This window comes from Cyprinodon tularosa, unplaced genomic scaffold (genome assembly GCF_016077235.1).
Source record: "Cyprinodon tularosa strain WSP-4 unplaced genomic scaffold, ASM1607723v1 ctg92, whole genome shotgun sequence".
Classification (NCBI taxonomy): domain Eukaryota; kingdom Metazoa; phylum Chordata; class Actinopteri; order Cyprinodontiformes; family Cyprinodontidae; genus Cyprinodon; species Cyprinodon tularosa.
In genome coordinates, this window is record NW_024039696.1 from 2,305,285 (window position 1) to 2,330,439 (window position 25,155).

Consider the following 25,155-nt stretch of genomic DNA (forward strand, 5'->3'; position numbering starts at 1 on the left):
TGTCAAACTGTATTGTATAGCAGGTCACTGTTGCCATCAGGTTTATTTATTGTGTTATTTAAGTTTACATTGGCTGCCTAGCTGTGAAATCTGTATGAAGCAACAAATAAAGAGGTGTTTTATTGCCATTTGTTGGATCTGGATGGAAAAAAAAACACCCACAGAGGGCATAGGAGTGTCTTTATTTCTGTGTACAAGTTATCTGCATCGACGAACACCGTTGTTCCGGCATCTGACAGGCAGGTTTCATCCCTCTATCTCACCCTGCCTTTGGCCTTGCCTCTTCCTTTGGCGCTGCAGAGTTACAGACACAATGCACACAGTAATAAATAAAAGCTAAACGGCACAGTGTATGGGGGGAAATTACAAACAAAAAGCAGGCCAAGTTCACACAGCAGGTCTTCATGCTCAATTCTATTTTTGGCTTGTGCTACCAATTAAACACGACCTCCAAAACATCTGTGTAAATGGTTCCTAACGCGTGTCTGCAGGACTATTAGGTTTTGGCCTGCTTAGTGAGGGTCAGAGGAAACAAAGTGGGATGAAAGGTGACGTGAGTGTTAAGCTGCAGACGATAAATCAGATTTATTATGGAAGTGGCATTGGTCCGCTTTTGTTTAGGGGGGGGGGAAATGAGCTGCGTGAACAAAGGCCTTAAAGGGAAGGATTTAACTTATGACTTGGATGAAAATTGAAAAGGAGATGAAATGGTCAAATCGCTACAGGCTGTTGTCCACTTAGTTCATTCCAGACCTAATTTATTGTAACTGATAAGTAATCGGCACAGAATGCCTTTAAATGAACCCACCCCTAAGATAATACAAATTCCCATTTAAAAAGCAGAAGATAATTTTAAGCATTATGACAAAAACAATGGGCCGTTTTTTTCCTATTTTACCATCTACTTGCAGACTGACTTCATTTTTTCAGAGCAAAGAGAGATCAGGAAAACGGCTACTACTTACCTCTGGGTGGCCTGGACCCGATTCTGCAGCAGGTTGATCTGCACCAGACGAGAGAGACCAAAGAAGAAAGGATGCAGCAGTTCACTAAGATGTCTAAATGATTCCCAACTGGTCAGTAGTAAAATGTTTATCAAAAGGTGTCGAGATGCTATGATATCCGAGGAATGAGAGGCTGTTCTGACCATTAAATGTAGCTTTAGTTCAAATTATAGATGCTTAATGGTAGAGAAATACTGTTTTTTTTTTTTTTAAGGTGCATATATCAAAACCCTTCAGTACATACTCAATTTAGACAGCATAAGCCTCCTTAAGGTAAAATCGTTTTATTGTAGACCTTTTACGTTAAATAAGCAACACCAATCTGAATGAGCATTTAAGTCCAAACTCAGGGTTTCTGCAGGTCATTAAAAATCAATAATTATTTATCAAATTAAGGCCTTAATTGGCATTAAAATTCATTACATTTTTATAATCGTGGCATTAGAATGCTTCGGAAAAGAAGCTTGAGGCAGAGAAAAGGCTAGAGAATGGGGAAAATGCAAATTTGAACCAACGTGGCGGGAAAATGAGGAACTCGGGACATGGCTGCAGCTTGTCCATGGTGAAGGATTTTGCCATATATATATGTATTTGTTGATGGTATTAAGATTATTTCTAAGAACATTAAATAAGAGTTACTCATTCATGTATAAACCCTGAAACTGGAAAAGCTATTTCCTGTTTGTGTTTCAACCAATTAAACACGCCACAGATTGAATAGGATTGACTTACACTTACAAAAGAGTCAAAATTTAGACTGAAAATATAATTTACATGGGCAAAAAGTTTGATCTTGCTCAAACTGTTTATAGCAAAGTAAATTTAAGAGCTTGATATTTGCATTAAAAGGATAACTAAAGATTAAGTTGTTTACTAATATATTATTATACCACCACTATTATAAGCATAATAACGCATAAAATGGTTGGTTTACCAATGCATCTGTTTATCTGATGCTACTTAGGCTAATTACCATTTCACTATTAATCTAAATGAATATGAGAGGTGAGTTTATTTAAAGTCTGATGAGGTTAAATACTCACATCATACTTCTGTCTCTTTAGCTGCTCAGTGTAGTCAAACTTCTCCGCCTCCAGCGTCATCAGCCACTGCCACAGCTCGCTGGCCTTCTCCCTTTATTTTTAAGAAATAAAGCAGAAGATCAGCGGCTGAAAAACCAAAATCGGCTTCAAACTCACATAACAGATGGATTTTGATGAATGGATTCATCTCCTGCCTCAGACTTACTTCAGCTTGTCCTCGTTGAGGTGGTCAATGTTGAGTGGTTTCTTCCTCTCTGCCAGGATCTTTCTCTTCTTTTCTCTTTCCGTTTGCTTCTTTGCTCCCTTCTTTCCATCTTGCTGCAAAACAATAAAAAAAACATAAATTACATAAATATGTTTTATGTCCCCTTGTGACTACAGAAATATTACTTTTATGTGGTATGTTTATAAGTTAATATTTTTTCCCAAAATTTCTTTAATTATTTAATTGATGGATGGACGATTAGATAAGAAAATAATTTTTTTTTAACAAAGAAAGACTCATTGCTGTAGTATTGACTTATAATTATATTATAAATATTGGAATAAGGAGTAAAATTAGAAAATGAATCAAATTATTTTGAGTTTTTTTTAAACTAATTTGTGTTAGTTTATTTCAGATTATACAGTTTAAAATGGCACTCCACAAGACAGCATTGTTATCCTAGTTGTCTTTTCTGTCATAATACATGATAGAAAGTATCACTGTGATACTGTATTGATAAAAACTTTGCGGTTGGAATGTGTGAAGATGGAGTTTTTTTGAAAAGGGGAAGGAATCATGATTTTATGATGAAGAAAGTGCAAAAGGCAAGTTAGAGGCCTTAAAATGAAGGTTTAAGCTCTCACTGACAAAAAATAAAACTAGGACTTACTACTATAAAGCAAAATAAAAGAAATGATACATTTATGGAAAGTAATTAGGAGTATAAATTGGGAATTTTGTTTGATTAACTCCCCTGGAACAATGGATATTGTAAAGGTTGTTAAACATATAAAATAGGTATTAGGCTAATATAATATATTCTTGTTACTGTGGCTTTGTTTAGCTTTTTTAGCTATGTTTGCTGTTTATGAACATGAAGGAAAAACTGCATATATAGAGAAAGCTGATTAAAAAAAAAACTTTTTAAACTGACCCTTTGCTGACCACCGTAATGTTGGGTCATGTTGGTCAAAGCCTTTTTCTTCTTGGTGTCGTCCTCATGCTTCTTACGAGCCTCCTCCTGTTCCTTCCTCTCTTTTTCCTCCTGTAAAGCAGAAATACAATGAATACATAAGAAAATAGTTGATTATTAACTATTTTTCTTCTACCTTTTAGAAACAACAGGAGCAAAAATTTATTTATTTTTGTTAAGAAAGCTTAAAGCATGTATTTTTTTAACAGCTCTCTGTGTTAAACAGCTCCAGGTGGAAATGAGAAACACCTGCGTTCTCAGGTGTGCAGGTGACCAATAAGAGGACAAGCATGGCCTTAAAGAGACAGTAGCCGAAACAAAATGTAAGAGCCAGAAAACATAGACCAATAATATTAAACCTCTTACCAAGTTATTTCTTTGTAAAGTCAGACTTTTTTAACATTCATAACTCTTTTGTTGAAAATCCAAACCTCTAAATATTTCTTAAAAAATAAACACATAGTCGGGCGTATTGCTAAAATCAAAGGCAAATAATACTTTCCTTTAAATAAAGATGTCTAGCTTTGAATACAATTTCTAAAAAAGGTTTGACTCACAGGTGCTGAAAATTATCACTTTTCAGACCTTGTAAGAATTTATTTAGAACCAAGTTTTCCTTCTACTTTCCAATTTTTTTTCTTTTTACAAAACTTCAATAAAAGTGTGTTTGGTTCAGCTATGCATTTTGCTTTAAAGCTGTCAAACATAGAACTGTGGCAGGTAAGTATGCTGATGTAATAGGAAGGCATAGATTCCTACTCCTAATATGAAAATGATGAGTTTTAAGCTTTAATTTGTTCTACACTTCACATAGAAGAAGAGAACTGTTCTAAGAGCCACCATATTATTCAGACTAAAAAAACAATGAAACTGCTCTGCACATCAAACTGGTTTAAAACACTTGTTTTTCTCTAAATTTGAAAGAAGCTTACTTTTTTTGTACCAGGGAGTTTAATTAGTTTCTTTGAATAAATTTGAATTTTCATCCCAGTTTACAAATTCACTTTGTTAAGCCGCAGTTTCAAAGGTACTCACAACGAGACGAGCCTGCCTCTCCTTCTCCTGCTCAGTGCGGATCCTCTGCTGTTCAGCCCTCTCAGCACGACGCTTCTCCTAATCATCCACACAGGGAAAAAGAGAGAGGGAGAGAGACTGCATAATTGTTTGCAGGGTGGTACATCACCCTGGCAGTAGTGTGCACTTTCAAGGAAGACCTACAATCCTGTTAACAAGAGCGATGAGCTCCTCCTCATCCTTTTTCCTCTGAATGAAGTGGGCTTCGATCAGAGATTGCAGCTCTGACAGATCTTTCTCCTGACGCTTCCTGTGGATGTCCTACAAGAAGGTCACAGACAAACATGTTTGCCTTGCTTCTGTACAGAGGATCCAATTAAAACAATTCCTGTAAGTCTTCTTTAACACTTCTTGTTCAACATTAACCCTTAAAGAGAAAGTAATGATGGATCACTTACATCAAAGTCCACCTTATCTCCCTCTGGTATCTTTGGAACAGCTATGGGTGGTGCAAAAGCCCTGCAAAATAAGAAATTACATTATAGTAACAATCATTTCTGGTATAATAAGGATAGGAAACAATAGAAAAAAACTTACTTTGGTTTGGGCCTTGATTCATCTGTTATAATAAGGAGAAAATTTAATTTTGGATTGACAGTTTTATTTTTAATTGCCATGTTGTGCTTATAGTAGAAGGTGATTTCATATTAAATATATCATATCTGATCTAAATAATCGACTAAAATGAACCATAGTATTGTATGACTTCAAAATTGGCTAATAGAAATCATAGTATTGTGTGACCTCAAAAATTTGCTAAAAAGAGTCATAGTATTGTTGTGCCATATGCCATGATGACCAGAGGAGAACACGCAACTTTGGTGAATAACAGCTGGGGGACTTTTGCGGACCCCCCCTTTTTCAGCCAAGGCCTCCACAGGCCAATCACATGGTAAGCCACAGAGGTGTGACCAACCACCCCCCTCTGTGGGAGAACGTACAAAACAACAGAGAAAAGGTTTTCCACCACAGTGGAGATGCGGGCCCAATGGGACGTCCAGAATCATGAAGGATGGGTCATTGTGGTAACCTTTCAGAACCAAACTGCTGCTGCAAAACAGACTTTTTGCAACACATTTCTCTTGAGTTTCAGGACTTATAGAACCAGACTGGATGAGAAGGCCTGCCTTGATGAATGACTGAGATAAAGAGAACCCCTGCTATGTGCCACTGAGACAAAGAACCCCAGGTTGCTGCCCTGACTGCTGGGCTACAGCTGGATGAAACTCAAGCTTTCCAAATGGACATGGAAAAAAATGTTTGTTCTGTCCATAATTAGGGACAGAACAAACAAAATGTCTTTTGATGATGTTAATTATATCACATGTTTACTGATGAATAAACACTGATATACTGTAACATTAGTGTTCATGTGTTCCTCATATGCTCATTACATTTCGAATACCAAGTACGACCAAGAGTCATTTAGTGGAATCCTGATTCACTAATAGCTATTAGAAAGACGGTAAAGAATCATTTGACTAAAGGTTATTGGTTCTTGATTAAGAGAATAATTTAACAAAACATTATTTGGCCAAATAATGTTTTATTTGCGTCATGGATTTATATTGTGAATTGGTCTGAAAACATTCCAATTTCTCTAAATTAGTGAAAAGTTAATTTGATCATATCCCAAATTCTTCCAGTTAAACTTTGTTTCTCAAACTCAAAATCCATCTTAAACTGTAATATGCTTTTTACCATGTTCCCCTTCCTCTTTGTACATAGTAGTTTGGTTTAGTTTAGTTGAGTTTCACTAGTCTTAGTTGAGAGTATTAAACTGAAATATGTTTGAGTTGGAGCTGAATGATTTTTGTTAATAAACTCATATTTTGAACAGAAGTTGTGGTGAATTTATTCCATGTATGTGCAGAATTAACTGTTTGACCATGATTAGCGCTCAAATCCCTCATTTATTGTTCTAACACACAGCTAGTAGGGTGTGTGTTCATAAAAAGTATATAACAGCCAAAATAATATCTGCTTAAAAAAGATATTTCCCACCCCTACTGGGGAGGGTGATGAGCTTCTTAAAGCATCAGAAATATAAATTCCCAGCTGGCTGGGAATGGAATTGGACATAAAATCACAACAGTATAATATGATCTCAAAAATGGGCTAAAAGTGGTCATAGTATTGTATGATCTCAATAAATGGCTAATGAGTCATACTATAATATGACCTTCAAAATTAGTTAAAAGTAGTCATGGTATTGTATGACTTAAAAACTGGGCTAAAAGAAGTCATAGTATAGTATGACCTTAATTATTACCTAAAATGACATATAGTAAGGTATGACCTCAAAAATTGGCTAAAACAACTCATAGTATATGATCTCAAAATTTGGCTAAAATGAGTTATAGTATAGTATGACCTCAGAAATTGGCAAAAAAAAGAGTCCTAGTATAGTATGACCACAAAAATGGGCTAAAAAGAGTCATAGTGTAGTATGACCACAATTATTGCCTAAAAACTCAAAATTGGCTAATAAATTGGCTAAAAAAATTAAAAGTATTGTATGACCTCAATACATGGCTAAAATGAGTCAAAGTATGATATGACCTTGAAAATTACTTAAAAGTAGTCATAGTATTGTATGATCTCAATTATTGCCTAAAATTAAACATAGTATAGTATGACCTCAAAACAAGTCATAGTACAGTATAACATGACCTCAAAAATGGGCTGAAAGAAGTCATAGTATAGTAAGACCTCAACAATGGGCTAAAAGTAGTCATAGTATAGTATGACCGCAATTATTGCCTAAAACGATATATGCCATAGTATTACCTCAAAATTTGGCTAAAAGTAGTCAGAGTATAGTATGACCTCAAAAATGGGCTAAAAGTATTCATAGTATAGTATGACCTTAATTATTACCTAAAATGACACATAGTATAGTATTACCTCAAAAATTGCTGAAAAGTTAGTCATATTATGAGTATGACCCTCCAATTATTGCGCCTAAAAACGATATAAGCCTATAAGTGATTACCATCAAAACTTGGCTAAAAGAAGTCAAGTAAATAGTAATGACCTCAAAAATGGGCTAAAAGTAGTCATAGTATAGTATGACCTTAATTATTACCTAAAATGACACATAGTATAGTATTACCTCAAAAATTGGCTAAAAGTAGTCATAGTATAGTATGACCTTAATTATTACCTAAAATGAGAAATAGTATAGTATGACCTCAAACTTTGGCTGAAAGTAGTCATAGTATTCTTTGACCTTAATAATCAGCTAAAAACAGTCATAGTATAGTATGACCTCAAAAATTGGCTAAAAGTAGTGATAGTATAGAATGACCTTAATTATTTTCTAAAATGACACATAGTATAGTATTACCTCAAAATTTGGCTAATAGTATGACCTTAATTATTTTCTAAAATGACACATAGTATAGTATTACCTCAAAAATGGGCTAAACGTAGTCATAGTATTCTTTGCCCTTAATAATCAGCTAAAAACAGTCATAGTATAGTATGACCTCAAAAATTGGCTAAAAGTAGTGATAGTATAGAATGACCTTAATTATTTTCTAAAATGACACATAGTATAGTATTACCTCAAAAATGGGCTAAACGTAGTCATAGTATAGTATGACCTTAATTATTACCTAAAATGACACATAGTATAGTATGACCTTAAAATGGGCTAAAAGTAGTCATAGTATAGTATGACCTTAATTATTACCTAAAATGACACATAGTATAGTATGACCTCAAACTTTGGCTGAAAGTAGTCATAGTATTCTTTGACCTTAATAATCAGCTAAAAACAGTCATAGTATAGTATGACCTCAAAAATTGGCTAAAAGTAGTGATAGTATAGAATGACCTCAAAAACTGACTAAAAGTTGTCTTAGTATAGTATGACCTCAAAAATGGGCTAAAAGGAGTCATAGTATAGTATGACCTTAATTATTACCTAAAATGACACATAGTAAAGTATTACCTCAAAAACTGACTAAAAGTAGTCATAGTATAGTATGACCTCAATTATTGCCTAAAATGACACATAGTAAAGTATTACCTCAAAAATTGACTAAAAGTAGTCATATTATAATATGATCTCAATTAATACCTAAAATGACACATAGTATAGTATGACCTCAAAAATGGGCTAAAAGTAGTCATAGTATAGTATGACCTCAATACATGGCTAAAATGAGTCAAAGTATAATATGACCTTAAAAATTACTTAAAAGTAGTCATAGTATTGTATGATCTCAATTATTGCCTAAAATTAAACATAGTATAGTATGACCTCAAAAATGGGCTAAAAGAAGTCATAGTATAGTATGACCTCAACAATGGGCTAAAAAGAGTCATAGTATAGTATGATCTAGAAACGAATCATAGTATAGTAAGACCTCAACAATGGGCTAAAAGTAGTCATAGTATAGTATGACCTTAATTATTACCTAAAATGACACATAGTATAGTATTACCTCAAAAACTGACTAAAAGTAGTCATAGTATAGTATGACCTCAGTTATTGCCTAAAATAACACATAGTATAGTATGACCTCAAACTTTGGCTGAAAGTAGTGATAGTATAGAATGACCTTAATTATTTTCTAAAATGACACATAGTATAGTATGACCTAAAAAATTGGCTAAAAGTAGTCATAGTATAGTATGACCTCAAAAATTGGCTAAAAGTAGTCATAGTATAGTATGACCCCAAATATTGGCTAAAACAAGTCATAGTATAGCATGACCTCAAAACGAATCATAGTATAGTATTACCTCAAAAATGGGCTAAAAGTAGTCATAGTATGGTATGACCTCAATTATTGCCTAAAATTAAACATAGTATAGCATGACCTCAAAACTAATCATAGTATAGTATTACCTCAAAAATTGGCTAAAAGTAGTCTTAGAATAGTATGACCTCAAAACTTCGCTAAAAAAAGTCATAGTATAGTATGACCTCAACAATGGGCTAAAAAAAGTCATAAGATAGTATGATCTAGAAGCAAATCATAGTATAGTATGACCTCAAAAACGGACTAAAAGTAGTCATATTATAGTATGACCTCAAAAATGGGCTAAAAAGAGTCATAGTATAGTATGATCTAGAAACGAATCATAGTATAGTAAGACCTCAACAATTGGCTAAAAGTAGTCATAGTATAGTATGACCTTAATTATTACCTAAAATGACACATAGTATAGTATTACCTCAAAAATGGGCTAAAAGTAGTCATAGTATAGTATGACCTTAATTATTACCTCAAATGACACATAGTATAGTATGACCTCAAAAATGGGCTAAAAGTAGTCTTAGTATAGTATGACCTCAAAAATGGGCTAAAAGTAGTCATAGTATAGTATGACCTTAATTATTACCTAAAATGACACATAGTATAGTATTACCTCAAAAATTGGCTAAATGTTGTCATAGTATAGTATGACCTCAAAAACTGACTAAAAGTTGTCTTAGTATAGTATGACCTCAAAAATGGGCTAAAAGTAGTCATAGTATAGCATGACCTTAATTATTACCTAAAATGACACATAGTATTGTATGACCTCAAAAATGGGCTAAAAGTAGTCATAGTATAGTATGACCTTAATTATTACCTAAAATGACACATAGTATAGTATGACCTCAAAAACTGACTAAAAGTAGTCATAGTATAGCATGACCTCAATTATTGCCTAAAATGAGTCAAAGTATAATATGACCTTAAAAATTACTTAAAAGTAGTCATAGTATTGTATGACCTCAAAAATGGGCTAAAAGTAGTCATAGTATAGTATGACCTTAATTATTACCTAAAATGACACATAGTATAGTATGACCTCAAAAACTCACTAAAAGTAGTCATAGTATAGTATGACCTCAATTATTGCCTAAAATGACATATACTATAGTATGACCTCAAAACTTGGCTAAAAGTAGTCATATTATAATATAATCTCAATTAATACCTAAAATGACACATAGTATAGTATGACCTCAAAAATGAGCTAAAACATGTCATAGTATAGCATGACATCAAAAATGGGCTAAAAACTGTCATAGTATAGTATGACCTTAATTATTACCTAAAATGACACACAGTATAGTATGACCTCAAAAATTGCCTAAAAGTAGTGATAGTATAGAATGACCTTAATTATTTTCTAAAATGGCACATAGTATAGTATTACCTCAAAAATTGGCTAAAAGTAGTCCTAGTATAGTATGACCCCAAATATTGGCTAAAACAAGTCATAGTATAGCATGACCTCAAAACGAATCATAGTATAGTATTACCTCAAAAATTGGCTAAAAGTAGTCTTAGAATAGTATGACCTCAAATATGGGCTAAAAGTAGTCATAGTATGGTATGACCTTAATTATTACCTAAAATGACACATAGTATAGTATGACCTCAAAACTTGGCTTAAACAAGTCATAGTATAGTATGACCTCAAACATGGGCTAAAAGTAGTCATAGTATAGTATGTCCTTAATTATTACCTAAAATGACACATAGTATAGTATTACCTCAAAAATTGGCTAAAAGTAGTCTTAGAATAGTATGACCTCAAATATGGGCTAAAAGTAGTCATAGTATGGTATGACCTTAATTATTACCTAAAATGACACATAGTATAGTATGACCTCAAAACTTGGCTTAAACAAGTCATAGTATAGTATGACCTCAAAAATGGGCTAAAAGTAGTCATAGTATAGTATGACCTTAATTATTACCTAAAATGACACATAGTATAGTATGACCTCAAAAACTGACTAAAAGTAGTCATAGTATAGCATGACCTCAATTATTGCCTAAAACGATATATGCTATAGTATTACCTCAAAACTTGGCTAAAAGTAGTCATAGTATAGTATGACCTCAAAAACTGACTAAAAGTTGTCATAGTATAGTATGACCTCAATTATTGCCTAAAATGACATATACTATAGTATGACCTCAAAACTTGGCTAAAAGTAGTCATATTATAATATAATCTCAATTAATACCTAAAATGACACATAGTATAGTATGACCTCAAAAATGAGCTAAAACATGTCATAGTATAGCATGACATCAAAAATGGGCTAAAAACTGTCATAGTATAGTATGACCTTAATTAATACCTAAAATGACACACAGTATAGTATGACCTCAAAAATTGCCTAAAAGTAGTGATAGTATAGAATGACCTTAATTATTTTCTAAAATGGCACATAGTATAGTATTACCTCAAAAATTGGCTAAAAGTAGTCCTAGTATAGTATGACCCCAAATATTGGCTAAAACAAGTCATAGTATAGCATGACCTCAAAACGAATCATAGTATAGTATTACCTCAAAAATTGGCTAAAAGTAGTCTTAGAATAGTATGACCTCAAATATGGGCTAAAAGTAGTCATAGTATGGTATGACCTTAATTATTACCTAAAATGACATATAGTATAGCATGACCTCAATTATTGGCTAAAACAAGTCATAGTATAGCATGACCTCAAAACGAATCATAGTATAGTATTACCTCAAAAATTGGCTAAAAGTAGTCTTAGAATAGTATGACCTCAAATATGGGCTAAAAGTAGTCATAGTATGGTATGACCTCAAGTATTGCCTAAAATTAAACATAGTATAGCATGACCTCAAAACGAATCATAGTATAGTATTACCTCAAAAATTGGCTAAAAGTAGTCTTGGAATAGTATGACCTCAAAACTTGGCTAAAAAAAGTCATAGTATAGTATGACCTCAACAATGGGCTAAAACGAGTCATAAGATAGCATGATCTAGAAGCAAATCATAGTATAGTATGACCTCAAAAACGGACTAAAAGTAGTCATACTATAGTATGACCTCAACAATGGGCTAAAAAGAGTCATAGTATAGTATGATCTAGAATGACCTCAAAACTTGGCTAAAACAAGTCATAGTATAGCATGACCTCACAAATGGGCTAAAAAAAGTCATAGTATTGTATGACCTCAATACATGGCTAAAATGAGTCAAAGTATAATATGATCTAGAAACGAATCATAGTATAGTAAGACCTCAACAATGGGCTAAAAGTAGTCATAGTATAGTATGACCGCAATTATTGCCTAAAATGACACATAGAATAGTATGACCTCAAAAACTGACTAAAAGTAGTCATAGTATAGTATGACCTCAAAAATTGGCTAAAGTAGTCTTAGTATAGTATGACCTCAAAAATGGGCTAAAAGTAGTCATAGTATGGTATGACCTCAATTATTGCCTAAAATTAAACATAGTATAGTATGACCTCAAAACTTGGCTAAACAAAGTCATAGTATAGCATGACCTCAAAAATGGGCTAAAAGAAGTCATAGTATAGTATGATCCAGAAAGGAATCATAGTATAGTATGACCTCAAAAACGGACTAAAAGTAGTCATAGTATAGTATGACCTCAACAATGGGCTAAAAAGAGTCATAGTATAGTATGATCTAGAAGCAAATCATAGTATAGTATGACCTCAAAAACGGACTAAAAGTAGTCATAGTATAGTATGACCTCAACAATTGGCTAAAAAGAGTCATAGTATAGTATGATCTAGAAACGAATCATAGTATAGTAAGACCTCAAAAATGGGCTAAAAGTAGTCATAGTATGGTATGACCTCAATTATTGCCTAAAATTAAACATAGTATAGTATGACCTCAAAACTTGGCTAAACAAAGTCATAGTATAGCATGACCTCAAAAATGGGCTAAAAGAAGTCATAGTATAGTATGATCCAGAAAGGAATCATAGTATAGTATGACCTCAAAAACGGACTAAAAGTAGTCATAGTATAGTATGACCTCAACAATGGGCTAAAAAGAGTCATAGTATAGTATGATCTAGAAGCAAATCATAGTATAGTATGACCTCAAAAACGGACTAAAAGTAGTCATAGTATAGTATGACCTCAACAATTGGCTAAAAAGAGTCATAGTATAGTATGATCTAGAAACGAATCATAGTATAGTAAGACCTCAAAAATGGGCTAAAAGTAGTCATAGTATGGTATGACCTCAATTATTGCCTAAAATTAAACATAGTATAGCATGACCTCAAAACGAATCATACTATAGTATTACCTCAAAAATTGGCTAAAAGTAGTCTTTGAATAGTATGACCTCAAAACTTGGCTAAAAAAAGTCATAGTATAGTATGACCTCAACAATGGGCTAAAAAGAGTCATAGTATAGTATGATCTAGAATGACCTCAAAACTTGGCTAAAACAAGTCATAGTATAGCATGACCTCAAAAATGGGCTAAAAAAAGTCATAGTATTGTATGACCTCAATACATGGCTAAAATGAGTCAAAGTATAATATGATCTAGAAACGAATCATAGTATAGTAAGACCTCAACAATGGGCTAAAAGTAGTCATAGTAGTATGACCGCAATTATTGCCTAAAATGACACATAGAATAGTATGACCTCAAAAACTGACTAAAAGTAGTCATAGTATAGTATGACTGCAATTATTGCCTAAAATGACACATAGAATAGTATGACCTCAAAAACTGACTAAAAGTAGTCCTAGTATAGTATGACCTCAAAAATGAGCTAAAACAAGTCATAGTATAGTATGATCCAGAAACGAATCATAGTATAGTATGACCTCAAAAACGGACTAAAAGTAGTCATAGTATAGTATGACCTCAACAATGGGCTAAAAAGAGTCATAGTATAGTATGATCTAGAAGCAAATCATAGTATAGTATGACCTCAAAAACGGACTAAAAGTGGTCATAGTATAGTATGACCTCAACAATTGGCTAAAAAGAGTCATAGTATAGTATGATCTAGAAACGAATCATAGTATAGTAAGACCTCAACAATGGGCTAAAAGTTGTCATAGTATAGTATGACCGCAATTATTGCCTAAAATGACACATAGAATAGTATGACCTCAAAAACTGACTAAAAGTAGTCATAGTATAGTATGACCTCAAAGATGAGCTAAAACAAGTCATAGTATAGCATGACGTCAAAAATGGGCTAAAAACTGTCATAGTATAGTATGACCTTAATTATTACCTAAAATGAGAAATAGTATAGTATGACCTCAAACTTTGGCTGAAAGTAGTCATAGTATTCTTTGACCTTAATAATCAGCTAAAAACAGTCATAGTATAGTATGACCTCAAAAATTGGCTAAAAGTAGTCTTAGTATAGTATGACCTCAAAAATGGGCTAAAAGTAGTGATAGTATGGTATGACCTCAATTATTGCCTAAAATTAAACATAGTATAGTATGACCTCAAATCTTGGCTAAAAAAAGTCATAGTATAGCATGACCTCAAAAATGGGCTAAAAGAAGTCATAGTATAGTATGATCCAGAAACGAATCATAGTATAGTATGACCTCAAAAACGGACTAAAAGTAGTCATAGTATAGTATGACCTCAACAATGGGCTAAAAAGAGTCATAGTATAGTATGATCTAGAAGCAAATCATAGTATAGTATGACCTCAAAAACGGACTAAAAGTAGTCATAGTATAGTATGACCTCAACAATTGGCTAAAAAGAGTCATAGTATAGTATGATCTAGAAACGAATCATAGTATAGTAAGACCTCAACATGGGCTAAAAGTTGTCATAGTATAGTATGACCGCAATTATTGCCTAAAATGAGACATAGAATAGTATGACCTCAAAACTGGGCTAAAAGTAGTCATAGTATAGCATGACGTCAAAAATGGGCTAAAAACTGTCATAGTATAGTATGACCTTAATGATTACCTAAAATGACACATAGAGTATGACCTCAAAAACTGACTCAAAGTAGTCATAGTATAGTATGACCTCAGTTATTGCCTAAAATAACACATAGTATAGTATGACCTCAAACTTTCGCTGAAAGTAGTCATAGTATTCTTTGACCTTAATAATCAGCTAAAAACAGTCATAGTATAGTATTACCTCAAAAATTGGCTAAAAGTAGTGATAGTATAGTATGACCTCAAAAATTGGCTAAAAGTAGTGATAGTATAGAATGACCTTATTTATTTCCTAAAATGACACATAGTATAGTATTACCTCAAAAATTGGCTAAAAGTAGTCTTAGTATAGTATGACCTCAAAAATTGGTTAAAAGTAGTCATAGTATAGTATGACCGCAATTGTTGCCTAAAATGACACATATAGTATGACCTCAAAACTTGGCTAAAACAAGTCATAGTATAGCATGACCTCAAAAATGGGCAAAAAGTAGTTATAGTATGGTTCTGTATGACCTCAATTATTGCCTAAAATAACACATAGTATAGTATGACCCCTAATATTGGCTAAAACAAGTCATAGTATAGTATGACCTAAAAAAATTGCAAAAATGTTGTCATAGTATAGAGTGACCTCAATTAATACCTAAATGACACATATTATAGTATGATCTCAAAACTTCGATAAAAGTAGTCATAGTATAGTATGACCTCAAAAATTGGCTAAACAACTTATAGTATAATATGACCTCAAAAATGGACTAAAATGAGTCATAGTACAATATGACCTCAAAAATGGGCTAAAAAGTAATTGAGGTTATCGTAAAGTATAACCTCATATACTATGATTCGTTTTACCCAATTTTTTTTACCCAATTTTTGAGGTCATACCATAGTATGACGTCAAACGAGGTCATACTATAACCTCAATTATTGCCCAAAATTACACATAGTATAGTATGACCTAAATAATTGGCTAAAACGAGTCATAGTATAATATGACCTCAAACTTTGGCTAAGAATCGTCATAACACAGTATGACCTTAAAATTTGGCTAAAACAGGTCATAGTATAGTACGATCTTAATGATTGGCTAAAATAAGTCATAGTATAGTATGACCTCAATTATTGCCTAAAATGACTGATAACACATATAGTAATATGACATCTAAATTGGCTAAAACTATTCATAGTATTGTATGACCTCAAAGATTGGCTTACATTTGTTATAGTATAGTAGGACCTCAATTAATGCCTAAAATGACACATACTTGAGCATGTGTCATTTTAGGCAATGATATAAAAGCAATTCACTTATTTAATTATGAACCATATTTTTTTTCTCTTTACTTTCTAATCTTTTGCTTCCTGTGCTATATCCAAAACACTGCTTAGCTCTCATCAATAATAATCTTCCTTCTACTGCAAAAAAACTGTCTAGTCCTTAATGCATGATGTTCGATAAAGCCTACATCATCTTCAGCATAATTTGGCGCAGCGTTCATAATAAAATTTCTGATACGTACCTTCATCTACAGCTGGAGCCTCTAAAGGAAAGGACAGAGGAAAATGTTACATTAGCAAAGTCTTAAATTTAAATAGATTTTAAAATAAAAAAAAAATTCAAAATCTTTTGGAAGAACCATGTTTGTTCACCATTGCCAATAAATAATTATACAAAGTATTTTCAGGGTTTTCTCACAATATTTGAATTTATATTTTTATAGCATCTATGCCCTAATACCTTTTGTCCTATACTGCCTATACTCTTATATCTATGCAAATCAGACATATTAAAATTATTGCCCGTATATCAAACATTATTAATAATCACTAATCTTTTTTGTCTCCATCTTTGTACTCTAATTACACTGTCACACGGTCACACAGTACACACAAGTACAGAGTAACAAAATTAATTCTTGCATGGAACCTATCCCCTTGAGAAGCAGTGTGCTGTCATTGTGTGGCGCACAGGGAGCAGTGTGGGGGTTAAGGGTCTTTGCTCAGGGACCCAGAGTGGCAGTCTGTGGGAGTGGGACTCAGGATTACACGCACAATGCCCTAACCACTAGCCACTCCCCAAAGCAGGCATTAGCGTGAAGGGTCTGGCCTAAGGACCCACACTGGCAGCTCATTCCCCCATCTGGGAAGGTGACTTACTTGAACTAGCCAGAGTATGCATAACGTTAAACCAGTAAATCAGCAGATGATTGCTTCAACAGCAAAAGGTTATTTCTGAAAACAAATCAATGTGACTTTTTTTTTTTAAAGAACAGCCACATTTTTAGATAACCTACATTAATATTAAACATGTCATTAATGATATTGTAACCCTACCTTCTTCTGTAGCTGGAGTCTCTACAGGAAAGGACAGGAAAATGTTAGAACATCAACAGGCAGAATGCAAATGGGTTTCCTTTTATTACCGAGGGCTGATATTTACTTTATATATTCAGATGCTAAAACCTTTCTTGCATGTCAGAGGGTGAAACGAAAAGCCTGAAATCATTCTGCATGCCATGTCACACCAGGGTTTTAACGCATAAAGTCTTATTTTTCAGATAAAGGAGGCAGCTCTTTCATTAGAGTGTGTTACAAGAATACATGTAAAGCAGAGAGGGGAATAAGATATTTATATTGTAAGTAAATTCCTCTATAACACACAAAAAAGAAGATTTGTAATCATTGTATGTGACAAACAGAAAGACACTGCAAGTCTGTACAAAATAAAAAAAGAGAGATAGAGACCTTCCTGTGCAGGCTCTTTTTAAGGTAATCCAAGAAGGCGGCATGAAATAGACAACAAATTATTGTTAAAGGTGGCTCACAAAGGCAACATCTTGAATCAGTAGAGAAGGGTTTTAACAAAAAAAGGCATGAAAAACAATAAAATGTCAAACTATGAAATTCAGGTTTCAAGAATAAAACAAATATTTACCCAGATACACCTAAATCATGACAGCAAAAATACTACCATGCAGAATAAATTGGTATTAGGTTGTCATAGTCTGTTACTTTCCTTAAACTAGGACACATCTATAATCAAAGTTTTAAGGCTTGTGGAACTACAAAGACACTGCTGTTTATTCACCATTTTTCTAAAAAAAGCCAAACTGTTCCAGTGTAGTTTAACAGGCTCAAATCATGATAGCTCACCCACCATGCAAAATAAATAGACATAAGCCTTTCTTATCTTAAAATAGTGCTCTACTCAATTTAATTAGCAACTCATCATTTCTCATGAAAATCTTTTCTAAAAACTGGCTTAAAAACAACTATAAATACTAGCAAAGTATTTATTTAGTATTATGTAGAAACAGGCCCTTATCATGATACTGCCACCTCTATGTAAAACCTACGAGTACCCCCTTTTTTACACTGCAAAATAAAGTAGTAAGCTTTAATAAACCAGCAGAGTGATTATATTTTGGTCATTATCTTCATGACTTTTTAACCTTGAAATTTTTTTTTAAAAAACTGCAGCCTTGTCAAGCACAGCGTAACTAAATAAATAAAAATATAAAATAGATTTTCGGTTTTTCCATTTTACGTTAAAAGGTTTCAGATTTTAAATATATATATATATATATATATAAAAAATATAAAATATAAAAAAATATATATATATATATTTATTTTTACTTTACAAGTTATTGTTATGTGCTTCGGGCACATTATGATTTTTTGTCCATTTCTTTTCTTTGTTTCTTATAAACTTTAGTTGAAGGATCTTTTGTTAATATATTTTGGGATTCTTTTACCCAAGTTAATTTTTGTTAATTTTTGGGGGTTTTGGCTGTCGTCCGCCTATAAAATAGGTTTGGCCTTCACAACGTTAGCGCTTTCCCTTTCCAACCTTTTTGGACCCAAACTTCCCCCCCTTTGCTTTCTTTGGGGCCCCAAAATTGGGGGGGTCCCGCATTTGCTTGTCCTGGGCCTGCACGGACTTTTCCACCCCGGTGGTTTTTTGTTTTTTTTTCTTTTTTTTTGGGGTTTTTTTTTTTTGGGCCTGGGGGGCCCGGTTACCCCGTTTCTTTTTTTTCTTTCGCTTAGGTTTTTTTTTTGGCCTTTAGCCCGGGTCCCAGTAGGGGGGTTTCGCGGCCCTGTAAAAGGGTTTTTCCCCCCTGCTGAAAACCTTTTTATTCTGTTTTGTTTTGGGCTTGCCGGTTTCCAAAATTTTTTTGTTGTTATTTTGGGGGTTTCTTTTTTTATTTTTTTAGGGAAAGGGATTTGGGGGCCGTTAACTTTTTTTCTTTTCTCAAAAACATCGAAGAAGCCAACCAAGAACAACTAAAACGGAGAGAATTTTTTAAAAAATATCTTTTTTTAAACCCTCTTTTTTTGGGCCGGGGTTTTCCTCAAAATTTTGTGTCCTTGGGGGGGCGTAACATTTTTTTTGGGGGGTTTTGTTTAAAACAAAGTGTCCCTTTTAGAGACAGGTCTTTTCCCAAAGGGTTTGGGGTTTCTTGTTTGTTGGGGGTTTGCTGGGTTTGTTTTGTTTTTTTTGCGAAATGACGCGCGTTGCGCGGGATAAGTGAAAAATTTGGGTTTCTGGTGGTGTTTGTAGCTTCATTTTTGCAGGGGTTTTGTTCCTGATTTGGTGGGCTTTGATTCCAGGGGTAGACGGGGGATTTTGCCCTGGATGAGTTTTTTCCCGGGGGCCCACGTTGGATACTTTGCTAACTGCAAAAATAAACAGTTCTGTTAATAGCCGAGCATTTCAAGGTTACCGTAATAAACGCGTTAAGAGGGGGAACAGTTGAAGCTGAGTTGTTAGAAGCGCTGGGGCAGTAGGAATTTTTCCCGCTTAAAAGTTTTTTTCCAAAAGTCCCGTTGGGGTCGCCATCGAAGGCTTCGTTGAAAGGGTGACCCGGGCTTTGAAAGGGAAATTTAAGTTGAATTGGGGCGGCTTCTTTGAGAAAAAAGGAACGCTTTTTGAACAGCGATGATTAAAAAATCAAGCCGGGAAATGCGTTTTAAGGAAACTCGGCTTGGGGCTGAGTCCCCACAAAACCCCAAAACGACTGATTTTGACGTTTAGTAGAAATGTTCGCCCCGGGGTTTCCCCCATTTAATGGGGCGGATGTTTTATAAAAAATTTCTTTACTTTTTTTGAAAGAGGGGGCACCCACATTAATTTGGCCCCCAAAAATTGGGGGGTGGGACTTTGTTGTTACAGGGGTGCATTAAGTGGGAAAAAGCAGGAGGCGGGATTTCCGTCTTTTCTGTGGCTGATAGCCTTTATTTTTAAAAAAATTAAAAAGGGGTTTTGAGGGTTTATGAACTAGTAACCCGAGGTTTTTTCGTCAGGAAAAATTTTTTGTAAGTTAAAAAAAAGCTACAAAAAAAAAATTATGTGGATTTTGTTTGGGGATAAGGGAAAATTTTTCTTTTTGTCCCTTGGTTTCGCTTCTAAGAAGGTTGCCGATTTTTTCCGGGACCAAACAAATTATTTTGTTGGAAGGGCTTTAAAAATAAATTTTTGGGGCCTGGAAAAGTTCCCCCTACTTGAATTTAAAATAAAGTCTCAAATTTTCGGGAAACTGCGGTGCCGTTGATGAAGTACATTTAAAAAACCACAAAAATAATTTTGAAACCTCACATCTTTTTTAGTAAGTTTTTTACCACTCCTTTAAAATAAAGGGAAAAGGGGGGGCCAAAACTGGGCCCCGCTTGTTGAAAAAGAAAGTATCTGCTGCCTTTGGTGGCGTGGGGGGGCAAATCGGAAACAGGGTTGGGGAAATTTAAAAAAAAAAAGGGACGTGTTTTTATGTAGAAAAGGTGGGAAACGTTTTAAACCAATTTGGGCCCCGGTTTTTCCCGAAAAAAGAAAAAGCCCCTCGCCTAATTAAAACTGTGAAAGGCGTGTTTCATCCCCCCTTTCCAAACACAGCCTTGCGAGTATGCTGTTTTTAAAACCTTTTTTATTATGGAAAGGATTTGTTTCTTTTTTCTTAACTGTTTAAAAGATCCCGTAAAAATATTAAAGAGGGCACTGTTTCCCCCTTTAATCTTTTATTATGGGGGGAATTTGGGGCCCTTGAATAAAAGAAAACTGGATTGGCTCTGGGGTTCCCGTGCGTGGGTTTTGGCATGCAAGAAATCTGCGTTTCCTCTGCATAAAATCGTTAAACCATCTGAGTGTGGTTGGTTTACGCTGTTGGGGGGGGGTGCGTCCTAGTTTTTTCCCAAAAGCGGGGGGGGGCTCCATGATCCCTGGGGAACGATTTTGGGGTGGGTCGATTTTTGGTTACCCCGGGGGAAAAAACAAACCCGTTCCGGTGTTGAGCGACTGTCCAAAATGCGCTCGCCCGAAATTCCCCGGTGTTTTCACGTCATGGCCAGTTAAAGGTGCAGCACTTTAAAAATTTATAAGCCGAGAGGAAAGATGAGTTTGACTTTGGGGGAAGTTTTTTGGGTTTAAAGCCCGAATCCGAACCCTTTTCCATTGAAGCGAAATGTGGGGGATGGGCATGTTTGGGTGTGAATACCTAAACAGGTTAGGAAACAGTTGAATTTGAGCTCCAGGAAAAATGATAAGGTTTGGGGGGTTTATTGTTCGGCGTGCTTTTAAAGATAAGCCCCGACCCCTTTTTAAAATGGGTATTTTTTGGGGGGATTTGGGCCCTTTTGAGGGTAAAAGGGGCCCCTTTGAATGTGTCTCCTGTTGAAGAGTGGGGTGTGGGAAGCAATTTTTTGTTCCATCTCCCCTTTGTTTTAAAATTTTTGGGGGTTGGCACATGGGTAAACCCTTGCGGGGCCCCCTTGGGGATCAGAAAAAACCCATGGGTCGCATTTTGGTCATTTCTTTTGGCCCGGATTGAAGAGCGATGTCGTGCGGGTTTGTAATTCGTGTCACTTTTTCAAGTGTCTGGAAAGCCCAAAACAGAAAAGGAATTTTTCCGCCCTTTTTTATCCCAAACCCGCCATCACTGAAACCCTTTGAGAGAGTATTGGTTTTTACTGGGTGGGCCGTTGCCTCGGGAAACCAAAACGGGGAATAAATTTTGTAACGGTGATGTGCCCCCCCCTACTCGTTTTCCCGAGGTTTTTTTTTCCGGGGCGAAAAATAACTACCCCGTAGTGGTTAAAGCATTGGGAAAAAAGTTTTTTTCATTGTTTTTTTTACCCCCGGGTTTTTTGCAGCCCGAAAATGGGCCCAATTTTTTGTCTAGATTTTTTTCACAGGTTTTTTGTCAATTGGACATAAAGCACTGTTTCCCCCTTTCCCGCGGGTTTTTCACCCAGAGGTCAGGGCGCACTCGAGGTTTCCATCAAACTTTTAAAAAAAATTTCTTCGCAAACCCACTGTTTGGGGTTTTAAAAAGACTGGGGTGAAGGGTACATTTTCAAAAGTTTGCTATTCGGGGGTTGGGTTTAGGAATCTCCTTTGGGGGTTTTGCCCTCGGACTTGGTTTTTGCTCACAAGTTCGCCGGCCCCTTTTAAAGGGTTTTTGAAAAAAGGGGAAATGGTTGGGTGACAAATCTAAACCTGAATTTGTTAGAAATGTTTGGGAAATTTCCCCGGGTGAATTGAATCGTGCCGTGTGAATTTCAAAAGAGAATCTTTAAAAATGCACAGGCTAAAATGAAGTCCTTGTTGACAGGAAAGGGGGTTTTGGGTTTTTTTTTTAAGCCTGGGGAGAAAATTTAGGGTTTCTTCCCGGGTTTCCCGGTTCCCCCCTTTTCAAACGCGGCCCATGTGGGGCCTTCCTTTCAAACCCAGAAAGGTTTTTGGGAATCGTGATTATCTGATCTATTTCTCCTGATCGGAAAGGGGACTTTACGGGTTAAAGTCATGTGAACATGCTGAAGCCGTTTCGTCGAACTGCCCTTGGGTCTGCATAAAAACTATCAGTTGTGTTTCCCCCGTGACAGATGCCAAAGGGCGGGGCAGCTGCAGATGCACGGGGGGTGTCCCGGGGCTGAAACCCGAAGATGACGTTTTTTCCCCCGGGGGGGTTTTGAAGGGGGGGTTCCAAAATTTAAACGGGTTTTGGGGAACTTGCCTCTCTTGGGTTGTCCCCCACCTTGTTTTTCCAAGCAAAGGGTGATGTGGTTCATTTGATCCAGTCTCATAGGGGCTTGTTTGAAATATTCCCCCTTTAGACTTTTGGGGGGGGCCAGCCATACATTGACGTTTGGGATTCCAGGCCCAAAAAACAACACCCTACAGAGTGAACCCCGACAAAGGCGCCGTTTGCAGACGCAGGGGGAGTACATGGGGGAAAATGGGCCCTTTCTGTTTTCCCGCAGTAGTGCGGGGTTTTACCATGTCCCCCTGAAAAGTTAAAGCCAATGGGGGGGGGGACCGTTTTTTTTACGGACTTCAGGAAGGAAATGGGGGGACTAGGCCGGGAATTTGCTATTTCCCCCTCCCTCGTATGGGGGGATTGTGTGGGGCCATGTTTGGGGGGCTTGGGGGGCCCCGTTCGTTACGAAGTGGAATTTTCTAAAGGGGGTACTGGAGGGGCCCTTTAAAGGGGAGGGGCCCCGGGAAATTTCCGCCTTTTTCACCACCCCGATGTTTCCTTCAGTTTCACCGTGATGGTTTTGGGATGGAAAAGCCCCAGCGACGTTTCCAAACAAAATTAATTGGAATGTTGGGTTTTTTTTGGTCGGGTTTTCATTCTGGGAGGCCCTTTTTTTGGATACGTGGGTTTATTTGTTCTTTCTAAACCCGGGTGAGGGACGTTGGGCCATTTAAAAAAATGTTTTTACCTCGAGTGAGGCTAAAATTTGACGGGTTTTTCTTTTAAATTTCCAATTTCGGGCCACGCGACGGGGGCCTATCTTGGAAAAAAAGGGGCGGGGGGGGCAAAGGGGCGCCCCGTTGAATCTAAAGTAGAGCTAAAATTTTTTTGTCCCAAATGCCCACCACCGACTGAGGGTAAAGCCGCTATCTGGCGTGGTTGGGGTACTACAGGGGGGGGTTTTGTAAAAACTTTTCCCCTGTGGGTGCCCCCTTGACAGGCCCACTTAGCCCTAAAGTGGCTTTTATTTGGTCTGATCGGTTCAATCTGCTTTTGAGCAAACTAAGCATTTGCTGGTTAATGCTCCTGTGTTGTCTGCTCCTCGTTTTGATGTACCATTTAAGTTGGCTGTGGACGCTTGTGATTCTGGTGTCGGAGCTGTCCTGCTCCAGGATGGTACTGATGGGGTGGAACATCCGGTTTCTTATTTTTCTAAGAAACTGGATAAGTATCAGAGATGGTATTCCACCATTGAGAAGGAGGCATTAGCGTTGATCCTTGCTTTGGAACATTTTGAGGTGTATGTTGGAGGTTCTAGCGGATCTGTGGGTTTGTTTTTACGGACCATAATCCGTTAGTTTTTCTGGCTCGCATGCGGAATAAAAACCGCCGCTTGATGAAGTGGTCTTTGCGACTCCAATCCTTTAACATCTCTAAAACAGCATGTTCGTGGTAAAGACAACATAGTGGCCGACGCACTCTCGCGTCTCTAGTCCCGTTTGTTTTTTTCTCTGAATGGGTTGGGGTTTTTTTTTACTTCAGACCCCATTCAGAGTCTTTGGGTGGGGGTGTTATGTGCTTCGGGCACATTATGATTTTTTGTCCATTTCTTTTCTTTGTTTCTTATAAACTTTAGTTGAAGGATCTTTTGTTAATATATTTTGGGATTCTTTTAGCAAGTTAATTATGTTAATTTGTGGTGCTGTCGTCCGCCTATAAATAGGCTGGCCTTCAGCACGTTAGCGCGTTCCTTTCCAACCTCGTTTGGACGCCACTTCCCACCTGCTTCATTTGCTCCATCGTGCGCGGTGCGCACTTGTCTTGTCGCTGCGGCCTGCAGCGGACGTTCCAGCCTGCCATGTGGTATTTTTGTTACCTTTTCTTACTTTTTTCTTGAGGTTTTTGGCCTGGCGGGACCGGTAGTCCTGTTTTCGATTTTTCTTTCGCTTAGGTTATTTTTTTGCCTTTAGTCCGGTACCAGTAGGGGCTTCGACGGCCCTGTATAGGGTTGGCCCCCTGCTGTACCGTTTTATTCTGTTTGATCGGCTTGCCAGGTCCAACTTTCTGTTGTTACTTTGGGTTTCTTTTTTTATTTTTTTGGGGCACGGGATTTGAGGGCCGTTAACTATTTTTCTCTTCTCAGAACATCTGAAGAAGCCGAACCAAGAACA

At 36.0% G+C, this 25,155-nt stretch overlaps 1 protein-coding gene across 1 annotated transcript in view; it reads right to left on the minus strand.

The window, feature by feature from the left end:
- Positions 1 to 211: 211 nt before the first annotated feature.
- LOC119776264 (troponin T, cardiac muscle isoforms-like) overlaps positions 212 to 25,155 on the minus strand; it is a 38,566-nt gene continuing 13,622 nt past the window's right edge. Inside the window, exons 5-15 of the mRNA XM_038274578.1 lie at positions 17,349 to 17,369; positions 16,535 to 16,555; positions 4,837 to 4,858; positions 4,698 to 4,758; positions 4,444 to 4,560; positions 4,261 to 4,338; positions 3,187 to 3,297; positions 2,253 to 2,365; positions 2,048 to 2,138; positions 966 to 1,003; positions 212 to 294 (exon numbers count right to left, since the gene is read on the minus strand). Coding sequence (XP_038130506.1) covers positions 255 to 294; positions 966 to 1,003; positions 2,048 to 2,138; positions 2,253 to 2,365; positions 3,187 to 3,297; positions 4,261 to 4,338; positions 4,444 to 4,560; positions 4,698 to 4,758; positions 4,837 to 4,858; positions 16,535 to 16,555; positions 17,349 to 17,369 — 713 coding nt within the window. The 3' untranslated portion in view covers positions 212 to 254. The remainder of the gene's footprint in view (positions 295 to 965; positions 1,004 to 2,047; positions 2,139 to 2,252; positions 2,366 to 3,186; positions 3,298 to 4,260; positions 4,339 to 4,443; positions 4,561 to 4,697; positions 4,759 to 4,836; positions 4,859 to 16,534; positions 16,556 to 17,348; positions 17,370 to 25,155) is intronic.